This window comes from Athalia rosae, chromosome 3 (genome assembly GCF_917208135.1).
Source record: "Athalia rosae chromosome 3, iyAthRosa1.1, whole genome shotgun sequence".
NCBI lineage: Eukaryota > Metazoa > Arthropoda > Insecta > Hymenoptera > Athaliidae > Athalia > Athalia rosae.
The window spans coordinates 9,683,379-9,705,515 of record NC_064028.1 but is presented as its reverse complement, the minus strand read 5'-3'; the positions used below and the strand labels follow the sequence as shown (position 1 = coordinate 9,705,515).

The 22,137-nt window shown below is 39.1% G+C and overlaps 1 protein-coding gene across 1 annotated transcript; it reads right to left on the bottom strand.

Annotated features, from left to right (window-relative positions):
* Positions 1-1,303: 1,303 nt before the first annotated feature.
* LOC105683335 (protein Wnt-1) lies at positions 1,304-16,159 on the bottom strand. The gene is made up of 4 exons (XM_012395869.4): positions 14,636-16,159; positions 12,239-12,501; positions 4,196-4,470; positions 1,304-3,882 (listed from the first exon to the last, which is right to left on the bottom strand). The coding sequence occupies exons 1-4, from the start codon at positions 14,734-14,736 to the stop codon at positions 3,325-3,327; spliced, it is 1,197 nt and encodes a 398-aa protein (XP_012251292.1). The 5' UTR covers positions 14,737-16,159; the 3' UTR covers positions 1,304-3,324.
* Between the last annotated feature and the right edge of the window lie 5,978 nt (positions 16,160-22,137).

Below are 22,137 nucleotides of genomic sequence, written 5' to 3'. Positions count from 1 at the left end.
AAGATTACTTCTGTTTATGCGACGATAAGCTCCGCGAAAGAATCCCGAAGGAATCCAACGTTGAAAAAAAATTATAGATATCATCGGAGTCCTAATGGTTTGTTTTTTTTTTTTTCTCTTTTTTCATTTAATACACTTCCGTTCGGGAACATCCTTCATTGTTCGGTATAATTCCATGATCTGGTCACGTTGAACGATGCGTGAAAAATCTATTAGTCGACTGTCACCGATCAATCAATTCTCACTCTAATTCAATCGAGCTTTTTATAAATTCATTTGCCATTTCGCAATAATATGTATTTTCCCTAACCATCGAGACCGCCCAAAGAAAATAAAATAGGAGAAGAATGCAAATAAACAAATTTAATATAATAAGAATGTACGAAAGTTTTGGAAAGCTTTTATCTTTTATTTTTCAAAGAGGGGGTTGGGAATTGTGGGATGCGGGAGGGGGGGGGGAGGGACTGAAAGCGTCGTGACGGTATGCGTAATAATAGTAAAACTGAATGAACCTGCAAGACGGACAGACCGAGCAACGTCCGGGGGTTGAAACGGCGGTCAAAAACTTGGGCGGTGAAGAAGAGGCGGGGGGCGGGGGCGGGGGGGGGGAGAAAGATAGGGGCACGATGCTCCACACAGAGGATGCAAGAATGAGATGAAGAGTAAGAAGAAGAAGAACAAGACGACGAAAGGAGAGGAGAGGACGACGAAGATGAAGAAGAAGGAGGAGGCGGAGGAGGAGGAGATCAAAGGGACCGCCGTGAGAAGTGCCCGGCTGCCGGAGATTCTTGTCTTAGGAGGATGCTGGGAGCCTCCCGAACGAAGAATTTCTTTTACGATCATAGGCGGGCGGAGAGTAGGTATATACTATACATATAGCACGTAGAAATATATATATATATATATACGTATACATACGGTGTATATACACGTGTGCGTATGTGATACGTTACATACTCTGCACCTTCGTGGTTCGATACTTCAGGTAAATTGAATAAGAAAAAATTAAAAAAATAATCGACCTCTTCAAAACACCCCGTAAAAATCGAGCTCTTACCCGAAAAAAGCGACTGAAATTTTACCTGTTTGAAAATAATTGATCATGTGTCTATTTTATTACGATTACATTTTTTTCTGATCTGCACTTACCTTTTTTTTACGTCGTGTTTCTTTCTTCTCTCAGCTTCAAGTTTGTTTGTTTTTTTTCGTGTTTTTTTTCCAAATCAGTGCAGAGAAATTTCTTTCTTTACGTTTTTATAACAATAATAATAATGATCATTATGTATAGGTAGTACACGTGAAATATTTTATTTATAAATAATGATTAATATTATCAATAATATACTAATTATGTCATATACGATCAATATTAAAACCGATATTACATATATGTATAAATAATTGTATATTATATACTCGCTCGTCAAAGTCTTATGTAATGATACATACATATAGCACCTATATGTGCGTATGGAAAAATAATTTAATAATACGTTGGCGATTCTTTTTTTTTTTTAGTTCATTTATTTGTTTAATTGTTTCTCTTTATTTCTCTCTCGCATTATGTGCGTATGCTATTTAATGTAAGTACGTGATACTGGGAGTGAAGTTACGAAGGAAAAAAAATAAAATAAAATAAGATTAATGATAATTATCGTAATAACGATCCTAACTAAAATGGCCGCTGCAGCTTTACGTATATCATACACATATATTCGATCGTTTCATATAACGTGCTGAGCATGTGTAAAAGAAATTTTATAATGATGAGAAAATTATATCACCACCAACTGTTTGATATTTTATACAACGTCGAATGATGATGTCTAGAGTTGTATGATAGAGGAAAAAAGAAATTTCTCAATTTAATTATATATTTACAGAGAATTCATTTCTTATGTCCAAGCATCGCTTCGCACGTTATGTATTAACGATAGTGATTAATTACAATTGATAACTTTACATACCTCTACAATCAATTAGATACTTTTCGAGTATCGCGTAGTTTTATGTGGAATATAAAAAAATTCGTAAGTATCTTGCACCGTCGTCGAGCACCGTCGAAATATTTCATTAATTACATTTAATCTTGATATATAGTATTTATAGTATGTGTCTATAAAATTAGAAAATTTTAGATATGTATTTAGATATCCAAGATTATTATACTCGTATCGATAAAATTAATTATCTCATCGCGCTAATTAAATATATATTATCATTATGTCATTATATTTACAATTATTAAATTACAAATATACGATAATTTCATATCGTTTACATCATAGAGTACCTACTTAGATTCTGTAACACCTGATTCGTTATTTCTTTTTCAACTGCACTGCTGCTTCTCAGATTTTTTTCCTTATTATTTATTATCAATGTTACAATAAATTAGATTCGAATACGGAGATAAAGTGGGATTAAAAATATGCGGGAATTTTTTATCAAAATTTATATCTTCGACTTTTTCTATTTATAAAAGTTAAATATTTCAATACGTCGCCTTTTTTTCTCGTTATTCACTATTTACATTATTGTCTCATTTCTGAATACGAATGATAACATTATTATTAATAATATACATTAAATTATGATCGAGAATAATTAAATAACCTACCTAAATTTTTATATCGACATTCAAATAAACACGTACATTTCACTGCAGCAGTTCAGTCTTTAAAATAATCGTGTAGTAATAGCAATAATGATAATGACGATAGTTATCGCTGTCGTCATCAAAAAATCATTATCGTCGTAATAATAAATTAATGTGCTTAAATTAGGTTATTCAAATCGATTAAAATATTTATAATACTGGGCATTGAAAAATAACTGTCGTTACTTAGAATACGTATATATATTTTTCTTCTTTTTTTTCTTTCGGTGGATCGACGAAATAATAGAAAATAGTGAAAGAATTTTTTTCAGTTAATTAAGAACGATAAGAATAGTCCGCATTACTCGATTTTCCGTTAAAGAATTAACTTCACGAGTACGTATAAAGAATTCTTCCTTCAAATTGTTTCAACAATATTCGTCAAAAAGTATCGTAAATTTGTCGCGCGTAGGTAAATAAAAACGATATAGAGAAGAAGAGAAAAGAAAAGGAGGAAATCAGTCCTTCGCCAGGAAGGTTATTTGTCAGCGTAATATATATAGTTCGTCTTTTTTTTTTGTTCTGTTTTTTTTTTTTTTTTTTCATTTTGTATTTCGATACTAGTCTATCTTGATTTTTGTTTCAATTAAATATTTTATTTTATCACTATTATTACTATTAGGTATTATTATTTTATTTCTCTTTTTGTTTTTAATTTGTTCGGCCTAGAGGCAAGTGTGTATAGTTTTTTTAGTCTTGCATAATTTACATTTGACTTTGCAACACCAGTGAAAAGTGCAAGCGCACCTTTCGACGACGACGACTTCCTGAGTTTTGTAACCGCGTCCGCAGCACATCAAATCGCAACCGTCAACCCCTATGCTAGTGTCGTTGCACTGTCTACCGTGTGTCCCTAAGATACCGAGTTTGGGATTTTTCTCGCAAAACGCAGGCGAGGGCTCCAGATAAACCAAGTCTTTCGCCCCGGGCGATTTATGGTCGGGGTTGTAGGGTTTCAATTGAAAATTGTAACGGTGCTTTCTCCCGGGACCCTCGCGGTGACCGTGAACCGAGTTACTCGCTGAATTACTCGTTATCATGTTACTGTTCCCTCGGATTCGGTCGGAATTGCTCACCATCACCCTAGACGCACCGTCGAAACGATCCTTCAAGTTATCACCGACTACTCGGAAATTTGGCAAACGCATCCAACAGGTTTTTACTGTACACGAACCCGACATACCGTGACATTTACACTCTTTTCTCATCTCGGACGATACGTGCTGAAAATAAAAAATTGAAAATAAAACCAAATTTTTCAATATAGTACATGTATTCTTTTTTGTTTCATCCTTCTCGCGTTACTTGTTCGCCATTCTTCGAGAAGACTAAGATTTTTATTCTATTATTTTTCAATTGCAATCCTTCAGTTTTACGATTTCTTTGAAATTACCACCCTTGGTGGAAAACTGATTTGGGGTTTCTCATTTTGTTTTGTTTTGTTTTTTTTTTTTTTTTTTTTTCCAGATCGATTTCTCTTTCGCCTCTTCACATAATTATGGGGGATGATAATTTTCGTGACAAATATTTGCTTACCGCTCTTCCGGCCTCGTTGTTGTGTAGATTCATTTTTTCACGTAAATTTCTTCCCCGCTCTCCAGTGTCGACGAATTCTCTGGAGAATTTGAAACCGTAACCGATATTATCGGAACATCCGCCCCATTCCCAGTCGCGAACGTCCGAAGGTGCTCGAGATTGATGCGTGTAATCGCACGAACACGATTGTATGCTACCTTCGCTGCAAGCTCGCGCTATACTGTGGGTCACCGCTGCACTCGTTATCGCGTAAATGAAAGCAGTCTCTCTGCAGCCTGAAACAAACGGAAATCCGGGAATGACGATTAAAATTTGATACGCCGTGTGTCGGAAAATATTTTAATAGAAAAAAAAAAAAACGAATCGCTTCGATATGCCTTCTGGGATTCGGATTCATTCGAACAAGGCGAAACTCTCTGGAAAGGTACGAGAGAAAAAAAATGTTGAACGGTGTGATGAACCGACTTTCTCTCCTTCTATTTTTTCCTTTCCGAATTCTTTCCGTTTTTTTTGTGGGTAAAACTATTAAAAATCCGTTAATTACGGAAGATTATATAGTTCGAGATTTCCGGAGCGGTTAGATCCTTTGTGTATATCCAAACCGCGTTGACTCAAATCCTATTGACTTATGTGGTTCTGCGATTTTTCAAACCCCGAATTATCGGATGGAGAAAGAAGAAAAAAGATTTGGAGAATGCTCGTGAAACGGGAAAGTCAAATTGAATCAAAGAGCAAGACTCAAATTATGAAATTAGAACAGGGAAGGAAAAATTAAAATGAAAGGGGATGACTGGTGTTCAAAAATAAATAAATCAATGAATGAACGAACGAACGAACGAACGAATGAATGAATGACCGTGAAGAGGATGAGTTTTTTGACAAAACTTAACCTGTCCGCTTTCTCTACCGAGTGCGGGCGGGCGCAGGACACGTGGGGGGTGACGTCAGAACGTCTCAATTCCTTTGACTACCTGAACGAATATGCTGTATATGTATGTATAGAGAGGGAGACCGATGTAAAACGGTACAAGAGAGAAGTTTCAAGAGCACATAGGGAAATTACCTATCAGGGGGTGGAAATTATACATCATGAGGACGCGGCAACTCATGAGATAGAATCGGGAAACTGAAAAATGTTTTTCAGAGTGAGAATAGAAAAGAGAAATGAAAAAAAGAATAACCGTAAAAATTTAATAAAAAAAAAATCAATTCGTAGTTATTATTTGGTCAGTTATAACAGCTAAGCTAGTTCCAACTGTGGGTATACGCCAGCTCAGAGTCGTTCGAATATTTAAACATCGATAAGACAAGCTATTTATTGTCCCGAGAACGAGATGAAAGAATTTCAACTGCAAACACGCGACCAGAATTGTATAAACTCGCATGTGTCTTTACTGTATGTACGTAAGAAATATAATGGGTAGGTTTTATCTGGAGTGGATTCATGCAACGTGACGCGTGAAGCGGGGTAATCGGTGAAGAAATTGGAAAAAAAACAATTTGAAAAACTCCAATTCTTCCAGGGGACGAACGATCGGTATCGGTTTCGCCCCTTCGCGGAGGGAAATGAAAATTGAAATGCAACAAGGAATTAAGTAAAATGAAATTCCCACGAAAATGAAGAATAAAAAAAGATGAAACATAAATTCTGCGTCATCGACGATAGGATGGCGGGGTTAGTAACTCTGTATATATATCTTATGTTTGAAAATCATAAAACGGTTCCGCTTTAACACCATATTTTTTATATATACAGGTTACTATTTTACCACGACTCGCGTTCGCTTATCGATGTAATAATATTTGCCGATCGACGGGTTTAGTTGGCTCTGGTGTATGAGATATTCCCATGTACAACATGTATACCTACCTGTACCTGCGGTGTAATATCGGGTACAAATTCCGGGCACGAAATTTCCCCATGTACACAGTTGCGTTTCGAGAATTGAAAGAAAAAAAAAAAAAACAAAAAAACTAGAGGTAAACATAAAATATCGAAAAATCTGAGTCGCCCAGGATACGCCCCGACCGCATGACTGATTGTCCTGATTATCGTTATTGTTATGATGATATTATTTTCTTTGTGATATCCTGATTAGTCACGAAGCTTCTCGAAATTTTAAGGGTTGAAGAGACGTCCGCTCTGCTGCATTAGGATTTTCCTAATCCCATCCCGACTCGTGATGGCTGTTTCAGCTATTGAATTCAGTTATATGTAAGGGACAAACCTAAGCCAACAGAAGCTGAAGCTGAAGCTGAAGCTAAAGGAGCAATAACGGTCAAAATTTGAAGGCCTTATAACTTGGGGGTAACGAAATCCCTCCGTCGATCTTTTTTCTCTTTTACTTGTTCTTCTTCTCGATCGTCCTTTTCTTCTTCTTCTTCTGCTTCTTCTTCTTCTTCTTCGTCGTCGTCGTCGTCGTCTACTCCGCAAGAAATGGCTGTACAAAGATTTATACCGTTCCACTGTGTTATAAGCGAAAGACACCAGGAGACTTTCGGTAAATCTCACGGGGGGCCTCTTTCTTTCAGCGGACGAAGACGAAGACGAAGAGTAAGAAGACCGCGTGCCTTAAAACCAGTCAACTTGTAACCTGCACTCTTGCGATAGTCGTCTTCTAAATTTCATTTGTTCCAGTTATTATTATCGACATCATCGACCCCCCCTATTTTGCAAAAGTGTCGAGTTGGGTCAGCTGTGTTCCTCTCTTCGACCCCCAAAGTTTCAACCGGCATCGACCGAACGTCGAACTTTCTTCGTTGACGAAGAAAAGGAAAGATGATTTTTTCCCCACTCTATGTCGTTTAAAAGCTGCTTCTGCCGATGTACTTTTCGAAGTAGAGAATAAGAAATCGTCCTGAGCTACGTGAGGGCACCGTCGACCAGTTCAGGAGTCGCGTTTTCGTCGGCATGAAATTCCAGAAAGATAAAAATCACTGGAAATCATTACCCTATAGAAATAGACGTCGGCGTAACAACCGAAACGTAGACATCGGTTCGGTAGTACGTTTTTCAATTTTCAAAAAAGCATTCGAGACTAGAGAAAAAAAACAAATGGACTGACAATGAGCCACGATTTTTTAAAGCTCCGTGTTGTTCTATAAGCTTCAAGAACAATTGGTTCAACCTTTTTTAAATTTTTGAGAAAAATCAGCAGAAATAAGCGTCAGAAAATCGATGAAAATTTTGATTTTCCAAAAATTTGATCCTTTATAGATTCGTGAAAAAAAAAAAATCAGAAGAAAAATAAAATCGTCCGATCAGACGATATGCTTCAATAGGATGAGTTACGTATTAGTAGTTTTTTTTTTCATCGACGAACTGTTGAAATTTCCTATAGTAAGAAAATGTAGAATTCGATCACTGGTTTGATTTATTTATTTATTTATTTTTTTGAACCGGTCCAATAAATAATCCTCTCTATGAGTTATCGCGTTGAGTTTTCTACGGTGGATGATTTTAATGATCTCGTTCCCACTTCTAATCACGTCTTCATTAGAGGTTGTGTGTGTATATCGTATGGCGTGCAGTGTGTGCGGCGTAGGTACGTACGGTATACGGTATACCTAACGCAAAGGCTGGCGCTCCGGATATTTTCGAAGCGCTTTAGCTCATAGCGAGCAGCGGATCGAGTGTATCGCGTTCCAGACATAATCATCCGTTTATAGGATAAATTGAATCAATACTGGTCTTGCCGCAGTCGTCGTACCCCATCGAGTTGAAACGACGAGTTAAAAGTAAGAGATGGGCCCTATAAGGGGGGTTCCTGTTTTTGCAATGGCGTTGCGCCGCGATAAATCCCAGCCTATGATCGGCTACATGTGTCGACTGCACGCCACGATTTCTTGCAAAACGTGCACCGCAATCCAACTATATTATACTCGACGTATTTCCTTCATTTTTACATCTTATTTGGTTTCCGACTCGACGAGTTTCAGAATACACACGTACTATTACTTATGGGTAGATACGTACGGACGATCCCCGTATACTTGTGTCTCTCCCCATCACCCGTATCGTATAATTTAACGTGTATACGTATATGTATAAACGCATACACGCTCTACGTGGTTCTATGTACTAGGCGCGGTGCGTTTTTCACACCCACCCACCCCCCCCCACCCAGTGATACCTATATATTTATTTATCCCTTTCTCCCCGACGTATTTTAGAAATACGCGAAAATTAGAGCGAAAATGATATTTTTTCCAAATTTTTTACCCCGACTGTACAAAATATTATAGCGTGGTACGTATACCGAGTGGGTTGGTAGTCTATAATCATTTTGCCGCCAACCGCGCTGCCGACCGTACCTGTTACCACACACATTGCACTATAACACGAGATACAGGAGTGCGCGGTGGTGCATCATGAGCATCATATGTCTGTAAAGGTCCTTCGGGTGTATATCGTGGAGTCCCGCAGGACCGACCCGCGGGGCATCCTCCTGAAACATTGCAGGAATAAAACCGCAAACTATACCAACACTCCATCTCGCAATTTCGTTATAGGTGTTTTATAATACGGTATTCGTCCTTTATAGGGTGCGTTTTGCTCTGTTTTTTTTTTTTTTTTCCTTTGCTTCTCTTTTCTTTTTTTATCCACTGACATACGTGTCGAGATCTCATCATTGGATCAAAATCTCGCGAATAGAAAAGAGAGAAGGATTAGAAAAAAAAAAAAAAAAAAGGAAACTACCGCTAATCCATATCTGATTACGATCTTCGTATATGGCGAATGAAGATTTTTATCGATCGTAAATATGATACCGCCTATTTTTTTTCTCCCCTCTAATGCACTTTTTTCTAAGGTGCTCATTTTTCCCACCATCCATTATCTGCGGTAACGATTGAAATTTTTGGTATCGTTGTACCGATATATGTAGATACCGATTTGGTCAAGGTTTTTTTTACTTTTTTTTTTTAGGCTTGCGAGCACGATCAAGTCATCGGGTTGCGCCTATTTACTTATAATATTAAAACGTGGCAAAGAAAAATCTATCGGAGCTATGTTGAGTGTACCTACCGAGTGAGCTGTTTAGGGAAGAACAAATGAATGACAACCCTTAAAACCTGTAGAGCATTAGGAGGGGGTTGGTACGAGCTAACAACGAGTTTAGTAGGGATTATTTTGTCGCGCTTGCTTTCATTGTCCGCATTTGTACAATCTCCATTATCATTGAAATGAGGATTAAACGAGGGTTGTTGCTCCACGAGGAAAACGCAAGCACGTACCTCCTATGATATAAAAACAACTCAACTTTTCTCTCCGAACACAGATTACTTATACCTGCTTCGCAGATCACCAGGTTTATACGCAGTAAACGTGTTTATGAGTTATTAAGTTTTAGATGAAATTCATAGGGAATAATTTTCATGGAGAAAAAAGTGGGACGAAAAATACATCGTGTTGTGATATTTCGAAATTTCGGAAGAGAGATTTCTTTCGAATAATTCAAAGGGTATGGAAATTTTTCCTTTTCATCCACGACGTGCCAAATCACAAGAACAATTTTTTTCACGCGGTTTTCAGAGGATGTCGTAAGGAAAATTTTCTCTGACAGATGTCGAGTGTAGAATTTATAGTTCATACCGCACCCTTCACATCCACGAGGGAAGTTTTGAGATGGATATCTCATTTTATCGATTCCGCGTTCCACGTCCATCCACAATAGAATTTATACACCTATACATATGTCTTCCGACGTAATTGAATATTTCAATTTGTATTTCGATTCACTTTGATAGCAGCGGTGGATCCCCCTAACGAAGTTCATTTTGACCCATTACGTATTTATGCGAATGTTTAAAAAATGATCATCATCATCATCATCGTCATCATCTTCGTCATTATTGCGTACGATATGCACCAGACCCCACGTCTACGTACCGTCTACTACCCCCTTGAAAATGGCCCGCTACCATTTTCACCCCTATTAATTCACCCTCGGGCACCCCATATGGCCATTTAGTGAACGAATGAAAAAAAGAAGAGAAAAAGTTCTCGGTGATCCTTGTATACATGTATACGTATACATTACATAATATACTTCGCATTACACGATCCTCTCTCGTGCCCTGTTGCATGTACCTATTATTACATCGACGCACGAAAAGTAAAAAAAGAATGACAAAAATTGGTTTTTTATAACCTGCGCAGCAGCTTGCGTTAGGACCGTACTGGATCAAATTCTATACTCGGTGCCGTTCGCATTGTACGTTGACGAGTTGACAAATCACTTCAGGTATATGTCATATAGTAAATACATATACACGTATATATATATGTGCGCGTATCTATGTATAATAATGACAACTATACACAGTCATTAACAAAATTGGATTCCCCTGTTATTTTGTCAGTTGCCCAACCAATTAGCGGTCCATTCATCCATTAATAATTTGTCCGGCTGTATCGATTTGTCAAACTCACATCCCCGTGCCTCCTCCCCCCGTACCCTACCGCTTTCCATCCCCTTTCGTCGCCACTCGAATATATATATATTTTTTTTTTCTTTCGACTACTCTTTATATTGTATTCCCCTAGCACGGTATGTGTGTAGCGGGCACATAATATATCATGCGCTATACCCGTCGCAGATATTGAGAAGGAAAAAAGGGCAATGGGAAAAAACAAAAAAAGAAAAGAAAATGAACGAAAAAACAGAAAGTCGAGCAATTTCGTCGAAACGATCGTATAAGATGTGATGGGAAATAAATTTTTTCGTCTCAACTCGACTGATCGTATTAATAATTCGACTCGGCATTTAGGTACCGTACAACATAATGTATAAAAATCTCTCCTTTTCTCTCTTTTTCAGCCGGTAAGTAAGAGAGGGAGAGAGGAAGGGGGATATTTGTAGTGTACATATAGCTGTAGGCAGGTATACGTATGTGAGTGCGTGCGTACGATATACTATATGTATACATATACATATATATTTATATAAACGGACGAATGGACGACGGGACGATCCTTTCCCAGCTTACGTATACGTAACCTGGGTCCGGTCCCGCACTTCTTACTCGAGTTGCCTTTAAAGAGTCCCGGGAGCAACAGCAGCAGCTACTGCAGCCCCGATGCCTTCGTTACCGCTGCTGTTGCTGTTGTGGCTTTGCCTCCCCGGTTGAAATAAGATAAAATAAATTGAGATAAAATGAAACAAAAAAAAAAGCAAGATAAATGAAAATAAAACAATTCGAACAGCGAGAATCGCTTCTCGACAAATTGTCGATTGAAACGCTTCCTCTCCTGAGAGAAGAGAAAGAAAGAGAGAGAGAGAGAGAGCGAGGGAGAGAGAGAGAGAGAGAGAGAGAAAAGTGAGTAAAGAGAATACAAATCCGTTCGTTTGAGATGCGACGCATATAATTCTATGTATGTATGTATAAGCTTTCGCGAGCTTTCTCCGTTTTTTTCGTTTTTTTTTTTTTTTTTTTTTTCACTCGTTTCTCGACTTTTTCTTCTCTTTCTTTTACCTTTCATCCTCCGGGATTACTTTGCTGTACGATTGGTATGGATATGTACAGTGGAAGTATATAAAATCGAATCGCATCGCATCGTATTGGACCTCTCTTAGGTATATAATAACATCTTATCCCGTACACAAGTATACATACGTACATATGTACACACACTTATGTACTTACAGTGCAAGAGGATATTAAAAGGTCGTAAATATAATCGCGAAGACTGTAATAAAAATGAAAAATAAAGAATAAGAGAATATAACCCGTCATCGTACCCTATACGTATATATATTCACCATATGTACCCGACCCTATATTACATACCCTACCCTATAACAAATGTATAAACTTTGATTTATTTACTCGTTTTAAAGTTCTCTCGGTTGTTGTTTTTTTGCTCTCTCTTTTTATTCGTCTCTTATTTACAGGATTTCTTCTTTTTTTTTTATCTTCAGTTACATGTAAACGAAAAAATTATGAGCACCTATATATACGTACCTACATGTATATTTATAGATACATTACCCTGGCAATGAAAAGAGCGTATTGTATAATGCATGTAACGCATGTACTCACCCTTGTCGACTATTTTTCCGAATAGATTTTTTCCCCTGAGAAAATTTTTCGTCGAGCAATTCCATCTTCTGTTTCTGAACTGATGCTGGCACTCGACTATAGCTTGATTCGCACCCCTTGCAACCGCATTTAACACACCTGGATTTTCTCTGGCTAATCTTCTCTGTTTTCTTCTTAAAGTTGCGTGAACCGCTGGGTCCATATGTGGTGCCGCCGGAGATACTGGCGGAAGATTATTTGGCTCTCCAGCTTTTGCGATTCCCCTGTTGAGGCAAAAAAAAAAAAAAAATAAAGAGGAGATGAAAGGACGACTGAGAAAAAAAAAAGTCGGTGAGCGTTGAATTTCTGGTGGAATGGATATTTTCGGATTATTATTACAGTATTTCTCACGTGGTACTTTCGTACATTTGAAAATGAGCTTTTGACGGGGCGGGCGGGGGGGGGGGGCGTTTTTGAAAAAATCTAAATTTATACTAATACGTATAAATATATACATTGAAATTGTACGGTGTTAAATGACTCCTTCGTCTTTGACTTCTAAATTCTTGGGTGCGCGACCTCGACCGCCACGATGCGAAGTTTATATACCATGTACTTCGTATACGTATACATATATGTATGGAAGGTTGTGACGAGAGATGAGAGCTTGACACACTAATAAACAGTCGAGGATCGCACATCGGTGTCACGTCTCCGTCATCATAACTCAAAAAAGAGGTAGAAAAAAAAAAAAAAGGAATAAGATATAGAAATGAAAAACGAGTGAAGTAGAGAGAAAAGAGAGAAAAAAAAGAAAATTCCTCGCGCTAGATCATTGCAGCTTACCTACCACGAGCGTTTCGAGTAAAAAAAAAAGAAAAAGAAATCAACTTCATGTATCCGTACGTGTACACAATATTTGATTGATCTTGATTAATGATCTCGACGACGACGCGATCGGTTTATTTCCGAAGGTATTTCAAATCGGTCGTACCGTTTGAGTTTCGGCCTTCGTTGCGTTCGTTAATTTTGTTTTTTTTTTTTCTATTTTCTTTTTCTTCAATTTTAATTTTCCATTTTACGTATACGTACACATAATTATCTATCGATTCGAAATAACCGTTGTTCACGGAGATTCTGAATATACACACGCGCGTATAATTTATTTCTCTTCAAGATATAAATGTATTTAAGTATAGTAATATTGGTTATATACGGGTGACACGAATAATTTGCCATTGTGGAATGAATTATTCATTAGTTTTGCTGCTGCTGCTGCTGCTGCAGCTATGCGCCATGCGGTTATAGAGTCCTGAAGTAAAGAGCGTGCGTTGCGTAGTGTTGGATATTTATTATACATAGGTACGTCCGATGAATGTATGCGTTGTATTATATCACGGTTGAATTGCATTAGAATGAAAGAAGTGCATAGAAATAAATAACTAACCCCGTGCGCGTGCACATGGTAATACAATACCGCTGCGATTATACCTATTCCTAATAGGGAGTTAGAATGATCTATTAGTATATAAACGATAAACTCACAACCGTGATATAACGTAACCATGAAATATCGCTATAGACCCGTAGTGCAAAAAACGGTAGCCAACTATTACAAACTTTCAATCACTAAATCGATCGCTTGATTAATTATCCTCCCTTCCGTCTGATTATATGTATGGTCATGCGGTGATTGAAAATCAATTTTTATTGTACGAGAAAAACGAGTTATTCACACGCGAGTGAATTGTGAATAGTTTTCTGTACGATCGATAAGATCGAGGCGATCGGTGGATTTTCGAAATCGTTCTCGATAGTTTTTGATGTTTCTTTTTTTTTTTTTTTTCTACCGTACGCACGGTTTCCAAAATCATGAAATTCCGCGGTTGAGCGTCGCTGAGGCGTACGCGCACGCGGTTTAAGAGGATTATTGCTGCAGTTCGACGTAAATTACAAGCAATATCGTAACCGGTCTCGGACACATTTATTTATGGACATCACTTATTGAATGTTGTGTGCACTCGCGAGGTTTATGTATACCGATATATAACGTATATTTATATAACTATCGGCGAATCGTCTGCATCGGTTCGATAAAACGTCACCGTAAACCACCAGATCCAAATTTACGAATATATATACTTTTCTTTATTCGAATGAATTATTATCGTTCATTGGTTTCTCTAGATTCATTTTCCAACGTTGCAGATCGTGTTCTACCGATTCCCCTGCTCGCAACGCGTCAGATATAAAACACTTGTTGCTTCGACGTGATGAATTATGTCACGTTTTTGCCGCCAGATCGAACCGTCGAGTTAAAAACGGTGAAACAAACGAACCAAAAAATGCAAAACCAAAATTATGGGCACTCGAAGAGCTTGTGAGATGTTTTTGAAAAAAATTTGTTCTCTGACTTACCACCACATCGACCCTCGTCCTCTGTTTTTATTTCTGTTGATTTCCGCTGGTAGTGTGGGGAAAGCTACCGCTAAAGCTCCGAATAACATCCAAAGTTTCATTTTGACGTTTGTTAATGAGGGTTGAAATTTTTCCACCCTTAATTTTCCGTTCCCTCTCCCGTCTATTTGTTCAATTGCATAAATATATCGCGCGTAATTACGTGCTGCTGACAATGGTTGTACTGTCGTATAAGTGTGATAATTTATTTAAAAAAAATTAGATATATATTCATTCATTTATTTATTTACACTATAAAAATATCAATCACTCGCGCACCTCGGATTATATTTATAATATATTTCACAGACGATCGTGTTGATTTAATATACAACTGTCAAACTAACATCACAGCTGTCAACTGTCAGTTTCTTTAAAATCTTGTTTTCCGATTCGTTTGGTTTAAGTTCACTGATTTCGATGATTCACCGATTTTATTTTTTCAAAAATATCTTCGAAATAAAATCAATAAAAAACGTCGTCAATTATTTGCAAACAGTTTACCAAATCGTGCGCCGCAGCAGTTCATTTTCACATCGATTCAAGCAGAGGGGTAGTTTTGTTTTATTTCGATCGTCCCCGTCGAGGTATTCGTGCCCTTCTCTTTTTGACTAATTATGAAGACAAAGAAACAAAACAACTGGGATGACGTTTATTGAAAAATTTACTCTCGGTTCAACCCTGAATTCCCTTGGGCACTAAATAATGATACGGAAGGAGCTGAGCTTGGCTGCAGTTCAACTCTCGGTGTGAACGGTTGTAGTTTGACTGTGACGGGTTCGGGCTTTGCGGCGTTTCAACGCGCCCCTGATGTTCACCACCCGGTCAGCTAGAGCTATAGCTGCCTACCTCAGAAATATTTTAAGGGGTGGTAACGGTAGTAGCTTTACTCAACGCCCTGTCTTTGTAACCGCCACAGAAGAGGGAGGGCGACTCCCCCTTCCCAAAAATCTCTCCCGCGTATTAAACACAGCGTAGAACCCCCTCTCGAAAAAAAGGAAAAATCGAAAAAAAAAATATATATATTTATATATGTGTGTGTGTGTGTGTGTGTGTGTATATTTATGTATAGTCTCCGTGTGTACGTGAGTGTAAAATGTGTTACTCAGGTAAAATCCCGAAGAGGCGGGGCGGATCGAATTTTTTTTTCCCCCCTTCGGAAAGATGAATGAACGAATCCAGGAATGAATGAATGAATTCAGTTTCCCGAAATCCCACTTTTTTCACCCCTTTGTTCCCGATTTAGGCGGGGGCCGTGCAGATTATATACAGTTGTGATTTTGTGTTTTTTTTGTTTTGCTCGTTATCGGGCTTGACTCTATTTTTATTTTTCTCTCTTTTCTGATTTGTTTTTTTTTTTTTTTTTTTTAAGCGTTTAAATCGATCTTTGTTTAATTATATGCGACCTCTGCACCACCAGATTATATATTTATGTTATATCGTCCTCCGTTAGTAGGATATCACTCTGGGTTGCAACTGCACGCGGTCGTCTGTGGAAACCAAGAGTAGATCTCTGAGGTCGGAGAGGTTCTCTCTGCCGGCAGGACCCCCCCAAGACCGATTAAATCTTGCCCCGCCTCCGGTCCAGCCCTCCCATATAACCTACCGGGGGCTACCAACACAAACTTGATCTTTAACGCTCTCATTGTCAGTTTTACCTCAATGATTTCATCAACCTCATGGAAAAGTAGCTATACCTGTGCTAAAAAATTTTTTTTTTCAGTTGTCAATAATGTTATCCGTTCAGACGAAATCGTTTTTTCTCTTTTATTGTAGACAATATTTTTTGAAAGCCAACGGAACCGAATGATTTTTCTTCCTCTTCTTTTGACCGTCTCATCGGGAGATTTTGGGAACTTTGACAGGGTGGTTTTTTCTTCGATTTCGTTGATTTTTCGCGTCGGGGAAAAGTTGAAAAAAAAAATCAGGGAGGGAGTAGTTTTTTTCAGGGGTGAGATTTCTTTTTTATTCCAAGGGGATTTCGCCGGGGGTTGCATTCGCTGCAGTCGTAGGAGATACTGACGTTTGGAGCACGTGGTCCTCAGAGGTACTTGGAGGGCGTCACCTCAGATGACTCCACCTCCAACTCAACTCTCCTCCGCCTCTCGTTGTCCCCGATGTTGTCTGGTTGGTTAATACATAGTTTTTGATACGAGGTTACACCAACCGATTACCAGCTTTCTAAACTATTAACTATACGAAGCATTTGATACTGGATTGTTATTTTATTAGCTAAAACATATTTTTTACTCAGGTAATGGGGCGAATATTGGACAATGAGACTCTCTTCGATCTCGGCGAAGGGTTGATAATCAAAAAGATTTAATCCATGAATTTTTGCTCTGTAGGTAGGACTGTGATAGAATTACGGAATGACAATTTCACTTTGAACTCTCTTTAGAGTTATTTATATTTTTTCCACGCGCGCATTCTGGCTGAACTGTTCGTATTTTGAAAAATGAATTTAGAGCCATTCGTCCGGGGAACATATTCCAAAAATTTGCAAACGGTCTGCGAGAGCTTGAACTTTCACGGCAAAGTTCAATCCACTTTACAAAATATACTTTCCTCCGATTCTTATCCGTGTGTGAAAGTGATGTCCGTGTTTGTTGTTCTTCTTTTAATCGATCGGAATCGGAGATGTTGACTATTTTAATATGAATTGCAAACTGTTTGCGGAACCGATTCACGACAATACGACGAGTAATTGAATTGCCTTTCTTATTATATCTTTTATTGTTTTATGTGGCTTACCAATTATTCGAGAACACTTTGCACGATTTCACGAAGCGTCAGGTGGTGTGGCATGAGTAGACTGTAGATTGCTGAGACGTGTAATCTACCTTGAACATCTGATCCTCATATAGCATATATTTGTCGCGTGTTAACTGTATGCTGTTTTGTTGTCCGATTTATGATCAGCAAATAACATTTTAAATGCAATTACTTGTGGTATGCGAACAACCCTAACGCGTATACATATATGTTTGTATACCGTTCGATCACCTGTATCATCGACACATACACGAATATGAGCGTATCGCGGTAAATTGGAATTGAAGAGTTGTGTTTGTTTTTTTTTTTTTCTCTTTTTCTAACTGTGATTTAAATTTTCAGCTGCTTTTCTAAATGGGATAAGAAATATTCGGACACATCGTGCGGAAGAGGGAAAATTAGGGACAAGATTAGAAGAGGATTTTTCTCCCCGTTTTTCAAGTGCCCAAAAGTGGCCGTGCCTTTCTGTTTTGACTGAAATCGTCCAAATCTTGAGTATCCATACCGCGTGAAGTTGCAGCTGCCGATTCAAGTGGACTATAACTATAAGTTGCGCACACTTTTCATCCATGGAAACAAACGAAGTTGATTTTATTGTCCTATTCGCCGGATGCTAATCTGACCGAGCGTGCATGAATTGCTCGCGAGCAGCTACCTGCGAGGTCGGCTGAACTTGGAAAATCGGAAAAAAGTGCCGTCAGATTGAATACTTAATAAAAATTGCCAGGTGGTGGTGTTCTCCGGAGGAAGTTACGGGTAAAAATAGCGGAACAGATGTTACAGCGACTGCATGTAGCGGCAGCAGAAGCAGCAGATTTCAGGGTGCGGGAGAAGGGCACGTGGCTTTTAGCGGCGATGCCCAGAAAGATGACCCTCGCAAACGTTAATTCACTGGCTGTCAAAATTCTTACTTCTCTCTTATACGTTTATCCAGACCGTGCATACGATGCTGCCGTTGATATTCCGAAGTGAGAAAGAAACACTCGTACGAGAAAGAAAAGGAAGAGGAAGTATGGAAGCGCCGATAGGAACATCATCGCAGACTAAAATATACATGTATAATGCTCAAGTTAGTTATACCGGCTTACTTATAAGACCGCACTTTATGTGCATGAAGATATTTTTACATGATTTAATGACTCGGACAAATTCCTGTCGGAGCTCCTTCGTGGAGTTTTTGAACTCCTTTTTTGAACAGCGTGCGCCTTTTCATTTTGTTTTCTTCTTCTCTTCTCTTTTCTTTTCTTTTCTTTTCTTTTCTTTTCTTTTTTTTCTTACCGAAGGATCGCGACCGCATTTCATCGTCAGTCGGTTAATTTGAGCTACTTGATGGTTAGTTTTTCTTCGTTTGTGGTCCACTAGGTACCTAAGACTCGATAGCAAATAGCTCGTCGAGAAGTATAGAACAAGATGAAAGAAGAACCACCACCCCCAGCAACTACTCGGCTCATAAATTGACCGGCAGCTCCACCCGTTGAATAGGTGCAAACGAACGTATACCCATCACCTTGAAAGAAGCAGAAAAAAAAAGTAGGCGGAGGAACGAACCGCCAAAGAACGGACCACCATCGTGACGTTCTTCTGCACCATCGGCAACACTATAATAGAGTACATATAACGTACCTACAAAAAAAAATGGAGACGGAAAATATGTACCCTCCACTACCGGGCAGAGCTTTGAAAACAATCTCCCCGCAAGCACCGTATCGCCAATGCCAGCTGACGGTGAGCTTTGTGTTCAGTTTTTTCTTTTCTTTTCTAATTTTTTTTTTTTTTTTGCAAACAGTTAAATCGCGTACTTTGCACTCGATAACGATGAAATCCCCGAGGATAATCTCTGTCTCGAAATAGACAGTAGCTGAAAGCAGTAGCAGCAGGTGTTTGCAAAATCTGGGTCCCTCCTTTGGTATAAGAACATTATGATCCCGATGTGACAGGATATAGCCGATTACATTTCCCCGCAGGAGATAAGTTTAATGTAGGTTAATATTTATCCTCATTAGTCAAGGGTATAAAAATCCACCCTTTGAACATCCGAACGAAGAATGCCTCGCGGGTCGAGGTGGTTGAAACGAACAATTGAAAAATTTTTCATTTTCAAATGTCGGAAGAGCGCACCCCCGGTGTAAGAGTATGTACCGTGTCGTACATGGTGTGCGTGCGTATATATATATACATATATATATATATATATATATATATATATATAATAAAAATATTTTCTGAGAATATAATATCACGTTAGGTGAAGCGCGCATGATTCGGCGCGACGTCCTTGGAATTCCTGAGTGGCGTGTGACCAATCCTTCGTCCTTGTCTTCGACCTGCAGTCGTCGTGAGAGGATCTTCGCAACGCCGTTCCAAATATCCTGTGGTCCCGACCGGGTTCCTGATGGGACCTGCACAGCCGTGGTACCGAACGCCTGCTTCTTTCTCTTCTTTTCTTCTTCTTTCTTCCTTTCTTTCTTTCTTTCTTTCTTTCCTTACCTTTTATTTTTATTTTTTTCCTTCCTTCTGCCTCTTCTATCCTCTTTCTCTTTCACGGGGAGCGCAAGATCTTTAGGGCGGGGTGCGAACAAGGCGGAGACATCAAAGCTGAGAGGTAATTATTGCTCGACGGTGCCACTCGGGACGATTCAACCGTACAGGCGCCAGGACGCCTCCGACTCACAGGGTCTTCCTTCAGCTCGTGATCCCGATGTTTCCGATGCTCCCGATGCTGCTGCTGCCGAAGAATCTTCGGTGACGACTTTCACCCTCGGATACTCCCTCCCGCCCCTGTGTATCTCGTCGGGAGACGTCGTTCTCTACCCCAGATTCCCCTCATCCTTTTTGTTTTTATCCTCTCCCTTAATCAAAAAGAGAAAGACGAAAGAGAAGGAGGCGTTCATCCGTTATACCTTTTGGACATTCCTATATATATATATATATACTCAATTAACTGACCGCAATATCACCCGATCATCACCGTTTCGTTTCACCTGCTCTCATAAATTATGCTCACATCGACTCTCGCCTTCTATGACCGCCTACCATGTGCGGCGTGAAAATTTGCCATCCGCCAAATTCGGGGGAACGATCGCAACCTTTTTTCTCTCTGGTGCCAATGATTTTACCCTGATGTCATTTCGCACATTCGAACTTGTACGTGTTACAGCAACGGATGTCGAAGAAGAGGGCCTGATTTTACAACGCGTTCAATTCCAAAGATCCACAATGAGAAGATAAGGAGGCAATCGCGAATGAATGGAAGAGGAAAAAAAGGATGACCCGCAGCGGCAATGAGTACCTGTTGCTGTCGTTTCGAGCGGAGCTGTTCAAGGCATCGTAAACTTGACAATCTGTTGCTGTATAACACGTAAAAGTTTAGTGCAACGGATGATGTCCTTATGAAAAAATCCTGTTCTATACCTGCAATGATTCGACGATGACGATGATGGACATGCGACGTACGACCTGTACACGCTTCACGACATATATTCGCGTAGCCACCTTTTTCCCGCAGGTAATTTTTGGGATAACAAAAACGGCGTATTTGGTTCCGGTATCTGCTTTCGCACGGTAAAATAGATTAACACCGTAGTTTCGAAGGGTACAAACGCGGTTTTCAACGTTATATGCTAACGCCGTAGAGTCCAGTTGGAAATTAGAAGCAAGAAGGGATAATAACTGGTTAGTTTCAGCCGATAGACTTTGGGGCTGAAATAACGCTCTACGTACCGTCACCATTTTCCTCATTTACTATGCGCTACCATCACCTTCTCTCTTTTGACCATAATGCATATTGATCACGGTTCAATGCCATTGTGTTAGACATTTGTACAGTAATAAATACATAAATGTTTAGCCATAACAGAGAGGATAATTTGGCGTGCAGCCCCGTGGGTGGTGGTTGTCGGGTTCTTTCAGGTATGCGTCCGCGGACCTGCAGCGAAAAGGTGCTTCAGGCCCTCCAGCGGAACGTTCTTTTTTTCCCAATCTTTTTTCCATTCTTTTTCATTCTTTTTTATTTTTTTTTTTTTCTCTCTCTCAATTTTGTTCTTTTTTTTCCATAATGTTTCGCTGCCGTTGTTCCCTCATACGCGCTTTTACGTATCACGTCCCACGCGAATCGACCGAAGACAGTGTGTAAAAATTCAAATTAAGATCCGTAACAGTTTTCTCTTACGTTCGGCAGCGATTTTGAAACGCGTTCGTCAAACTTTAGAGCGACTCCGCTGTGCACCGGTGAGAACGGAGCAAAAATCTGTTGGCGAAAATTTAACGGCCTAAAAATATCGCTAAATGATATTCGCGTTTCCGTATCTAATCGCGCCCGCGCCCTCCCAGGAGGTAAATGAGAAAGGAAACTACATGGGCGTTCGGTTCTGAAAAATTCTGCGGTTTTCTCGATTAAAATCTCTCACCGTATACATGGCAGCAAAAATCCTGATGATTTCTTTTGGTTTTTTTTTTGAATGAATGAATTGTCCCGAAAAACTCTCGGTCTCCCAGTTTCTGGTAGGGAATATTAATACACGCTTCACATTCTGGACTCTCTTCTTTTTTTTTTTTTTTTATATGCGGTTTCAGGTATGGGTAACGCCTCATTTTTTCACCGCCTTTGTCGAATGCGAAGCAGATCCGGGCCAATGATTCTTATAATACGATGATCCCTAGAAGTCGGGGCAGACAGCGGTAATAATAAT

Excerpts from the sequence above, each read along its gene's own strand:
- LOC105683335 (XM_012395869.4), bottom strand. The coding sequence starts at position 14,736 with ATGAAACTTTGGATGTTATTCGGAGCTTTAGCGGTAGCTTTCCCCACA. Across the intron at positions 4,471-12,238 it reads CGGAAAAATAGTCGACAAGG|GCTGCAGAGAGACTGCTTTC; the intron begins GTGAGTACATGC and ends CGTTTGTTTCAG. Across the intron at positions 3,883-4,195 it reads ACAACGAGGCCGGAAGAGCG|CACGTATCGTCCGAGATGAG; the intron begins GTAAGCAAATAT and ends TTTTATTTTCAG.